Here is a 5,000-nt window from a genome sequence, read left to right on the forward strand (position 1 = left end):
CGTATATTTACATACTATGACTGTTCATTTTTATTGTTTATTTCACTTTTGTTTATTACCTACTTCATTTGCTTTGGCAATGCTAACATATGTTTCTCATGCCAATTAAGGCCCTTAAATTTAATTGAGAGACAGAGAGAGAGAGATAAAGAGAGAGAGAGAGAATTGAATTGAATTAAATTGAGAGGGAGAGAGACACAGAGAGAGAAACAGAGTGAGAGACAGAGAGAGAGAGAGAGAGAAAGAGAGAGAGAGAGCAACACACAGAGAGAGAGAGCGAGAGAGAGGGAGAGCGAGAGAGAGAGCGACACACACAGAGAGAGAGCGAGAGAGAGAGCGAGAGAGAGAGAGAGAGCGACACACACAGAGCGAGAGAGAGAGACACACAGAGAGAGAGAGCAAGAGAGAGCGACACGCACAGAGAGCGAGAGAGAGAGCGACACACACAGAGAGAGAGAGAGAGAGAGAGAGACACAGAGAGAGAAACAGAGTGAGAGACATAGAGAGAGAGAGAGAGAGAGAGAGAGAGAGAGAGAGAGAGAGAGAGAGCAACACACAGAGAGAGAGCGAGAGAGAGGGAGAGCGAGAGAGAGAGCGACACACACAGAGAGAGAGAGCGAGAGAGAGAGCGACACACACAGAGAGAGAGCGAGAGCGAGAGAGAGAGAGAGAGCGACACACACAGAGCGAGAGAGAGAGACACACACAGAGAGAGAGCAAGAGAGAGCGACACACACAGAGAGCGAGAGAGAGAGCGACACACACAGAGAGAGAGAGAGAGAGAGACACAGAGAGAGAAACACAGTGAGAGAGAGAGCAACACACAGAGAGAGAGAGAGACAGAGGGAGAGCGAGAGAGAGAGAGACACACACAGAAAGAGAGAGATAATGCAGATAATATTCTGTCTAATCTGACATTTACCACAAAGATTTCTGCTACACATGGAGTCACACACAGAGGGTTTCAGTCCACATGGAGTCACACACAGAGGGTTTCAGTCCACATGGAGTCACACACAGAGGGTTTCAGTCCACATGGACTCACACACAGAGGGTTTCAGTCCACATGGACTCACACACAGAGGGTTTCAGTCCACATGGACTCACACACAGAGGGTTTCATACCACATTGACTCACACACAGAGGGTTTCATACCACATGGACTCACACACAGAGGGTTTCATACCTGATCTTCCCCTCCTTTGGCAGCTCATGGCTTGGGCCATCACACTGCAGCCTGGAGTCTCCCTCCAGCACGTACACACACACACACTCCTGTAAGATAACACACACATCAGGAGTAGAGCTAGCGTGGGGAGGGGGTGAGGTCATGGGTGCGATCCCCCCAATGTTCATGCAGATTAAATTGTATACAGTGAATTCGGAAAGTATTCAGACTCCTTCACTTTTCCCACATTTTGTTACGTTACAGCCTTATTCTAAAATGGATTAAATGAAATGTCATCCTCATTAATCTACACACAATACCCCATAATGACATCACAATACCCCATAATGACATCACAATACCCCATAATGACATCACAATACCCCATAATGAAAACAGGTTTTTAGAATTTTTTGCAAATGAATTTAAAACAAAGAAGAGAAATACTTTATTTCATAAGTATTCAGACCCTTTGCTATGAGGTTTGAAATTGAGCTCAGGTGCATCCTGTTTCCATTGATCATCCTTGAGATGTTTCTACAACTTGATCGAAGCCCACCTGTGATAAATTCAATTCATTGGACATGATTTGGGAATGCACACACCAGTCTATATAAGGTCACACAGTTGGCAGTGACATTTCAGAGCAAAAACCAAGACATGAAGTCGAAGGAATTTATCATAGAGCTTCAAGACAGGATTGTGTCGAGGCACAGATCTGGGGAAGGGTACCAAAAACATTTCTGCAGCATTGAAGGTCCCCAAGAACACAGTGGCCTCCATCATTCTTAAATGGAAGTTTGGAAACACCAAGACTCTTCCTAGAGCTGGCCACCTGGCCAAACTGAGCAATCAGGGGAGATGGGCTTTGGTCAGGGAGGTGACCAAGACCCCGATGGTCTTGGACCTCTGACAGAGCTCTAGAGCTCCTCTGTGGAGATGGGATAACCTTCTAGAAGGATAACCATCTCTGCAGCACTCCAACAATCAGACCTTTATGGTAGAAAGGCCAGACGGCAGTCACTTCTCAGTAAAAAGCACATGCCAGACTGCTTGGAGTTTGCCAAAAGGCACCTAAAGGACTCAGAGCACGAGACCTTAGTCTGATGAAACCAAGATTGAACTCTTTGGCCTGAATGCCAAGCGTCACATCTGGAGGAAACCTGGCATGGTGGTGGCAGCATGATGCTGTGGGGATGTTTTTCAGCGGCAGAGACTGGGAGACTAGTCAGGATCGAGACTCGAGGCTGTAATCGCTGCCAAAGGTGCTTCCACAAAGTACTGAGTAAAGGGTCTGAATACTTATGTAAACGTAATATTCAACACTTTTTTTTTTTTTTTTTTTACAAATTAGCAAAAAAAGTCTAAAAACCTACAATTCTTTCCATTTTAGAGTAAGGATGTAACATAACAACATGTGGAAGAAGGGAAGGGGTCTGAATACTTTCAGAATGCGCTGTATATTACCAAAAACCAAAGAAAAAACATTCAATACTATAAAACATGGCACAATGTGTTAATAATATGATATATAATATGATTTAATTAAATACTGAAATGGGTCTGTGCTGGTGTTGCTTATTTTATAATGTAATGAACAGTACAGCTATGTCTGTTGCAATATCCTCTTGAGGGCCCCCCTGAACTGATACTGGGGACTTCACTGCTTGTTGGCTGCTACTGGGAGGAACCAGGTTTTCAAATGGATTATTCATTTATTTCTTTATTTTGTCAGTTCATTAGTTTAGAATTACTTTTGTTATCTTACTAACAGCCTAATTAATTCAGTACCAAAATAAAAACAAATATTTTTTTCACCCAAAGAGAAAATTATTCTGAAATAAATGAAAGCAGATCATTCATTTTTACACTTATCTCACAGTCAAGAGGCTATAGGCCATTACTGAACATGCAAATAGTTAACTGCAATGAAGCAGCCAATGCAAAACAACATTTCCCAAAATGCAATTAGTGGGAGAAAAAAAGTGCAACTAATTAGAAGGGGTTTCATGTTACAGAGGTGGAAATCTAGGTGATAGTCTAATTCTGACGTGAGACTATGAGAGCTTGATGGCTATTCAGCTCAAACTCAGCTCTCTGTGGTGTACGACAAACAGCGTAAAGTAGGCCGACGTGACGAACAAACAAAATAACACACTCAGCAATTTCATTTCACAAAATTGAGCGGCTAACCAACTAAAGGTTAACTATTAACATCCATAGAGATGATGACTAATGTGTATTATTGACAGGCCATATCAGCTGTTCATTTTGTTACATTGTTGGGTCAGAAGGGCCCTTGGAGAAAGACCCGCCTCCTCTGACCCTAGCTCCGCCCCTGGCACTCATACTTAACATACACATCTATATATAAATGACAACACCCTGATGCAGTTTTGAGGAATGGATGCTTGACCCCTCCCAAAACTACACTACCCAGCAGCCTTGTGTGTACGTACCACGCTGGGCAGTAGCCCCTGTACAGTCTCTCTGAGAGCATCTCGGAGTGAGCGCACGTCAACAACTGCTGCCAGCTGCAGTAAAGCATCCTGGGAGGAAACAGAAACAGCAAGAGTGACACACAGAAACAACTTTATGACAAGACACCATACAGTTAATAAGAGGGAACAAAGACAATACACACTTTATAAGAGGGAACAAAGACAATACACACTTTATAAGAGGGAACAAAGACAATACACACTTTATAAGAGGGAACAAAGACAATACACACTTTATAAGAGGGAACAAAGACAATACACACTTTATAAGAGGGAACAAAGACAATATACACATTATATGAGGGAACAAAGACAATACAGAGAGGGACTAGAGTTTTAGGGAGAGGGGATGGGGTTTTAGGGAGAGGTGCTGGGGTTTTACGGAGAGGGGCTGGGGCTTTAGGGATAGGGACTAGAGTTTTAGGGAGAGGGGCTGGGGTTTTACGGAGAGGGGCTGGGGTTTTAGGGATAGGGATTCAAGTTTTAGGGAGAGGGGCTGGGGTTTTATGGAGAGTGGCTGGGGTTTTAGGGATAGGGGCTGGGGCTGGGGTTTTAGGGAGAGGGACTAGAGTTTTAGGGAGAGGGGCTGGGGTTTTAGGGAGAAGGGCTGGGGTTTTAGGGAGAAGTGCTGGGGCTTTAGGGGGAGGGGCTGAGGTTTAGGGAGAGGGGCTGAGGTTTAGGGAGAGGGGCTGGGCTGAAGAGATAAATTATTGTACTGGTGCGGTAAGGAGGTGAATAGATACATATAGTTCTACAGTCCTGGGGGTCATGCTCTACAGCCTGATGAGACAGTAGAGATACATTTAGTTCTACAGTCCTGGGGGTCATGCTCTACAGCCTGATGAGACAGTAGAGATACATTTAGTTCTACAGTCCTGGGGGTCATGCTCTACAGCCTGATGAGACAGTAGAGATACATTTAGTTCTACAGTCCTGGGGGTCATGCTCTACAGCCAGATGAGACAGTAGAGATACATTTAGTTCTACAGTCCTGGGGGTCATGCTCTACAGCCTGATGAGACAGTAGAGATACATTTAGTTCTACAGTCCTGGGGGTCATGCTCTACAGCCAGATGAGACAGTAGAGATACATTTAGTTCTACAGTCCTGGGGGTCATGCTCTACAGCCTGATGAGACAGTAGAGATACATTTAGTTCTACAGTCCTGGGGGTCATGCTCTACAGCCAGATGAGACAGTAGAGATACATTTAGTTCTACAGTCCTGGGGGTCATGCTCTACAGCCTGATGAGACAGTAGAGATACATTTAGTTCTACAGTCCTGGGGGTCATGCTCTACAGCCTGATGAGACAGTAGAGATACATTTAGT

General features: G+C 44.4%; 1 protein-coding gene across 3 annotated transcripts in view; it reads right to left on the minus strand.

Annotated features, from left to right (window-relative positions):
• The window catches only part of pde2a (phosphodiesterase 2A), a 169,497-nt gene that overhangs the window by 43,594 nt on the left and 120,903 nt on the right, over window positions 1-5,000 (minus strand). For all 3 annotated transcript variants that reach the window (XM_031795739.1, XM_031795738.1, XM_031795740.1), the window contains exons 3-4: window positions 3,629-3,718; window positions 1,188-1,276 (exon numbers count right to left, since the gene is read on the minus strand). In XM_031795739.1, the coding sequence (XP_031651599.1) occupies window positions 1,188-1,276; window positions 3,629-3,718 (179 nt within the window). The remainder of the gene's footprint in view (window positions 1-1,187; window positions 1,277-3,628; window positions 3,719-5,000) is intronic.

Source organism: Oncorhynchus kisutch, linkage group LG18 (genome assembly GCF_002021735.2).
Source record: "Oncorhynchus kisutch isolate 150728-3 linkage group LG18, Okis_V2, whole genome shotgun sequence".
Taxonomy (NCBI): domain Eukaryota; kingdom Metazoa; phylum Chordata; class Actinopteri; order Salmoniformes; family Salmonidae; genus Oncorhynchus; species Oncorhynchus kisutch.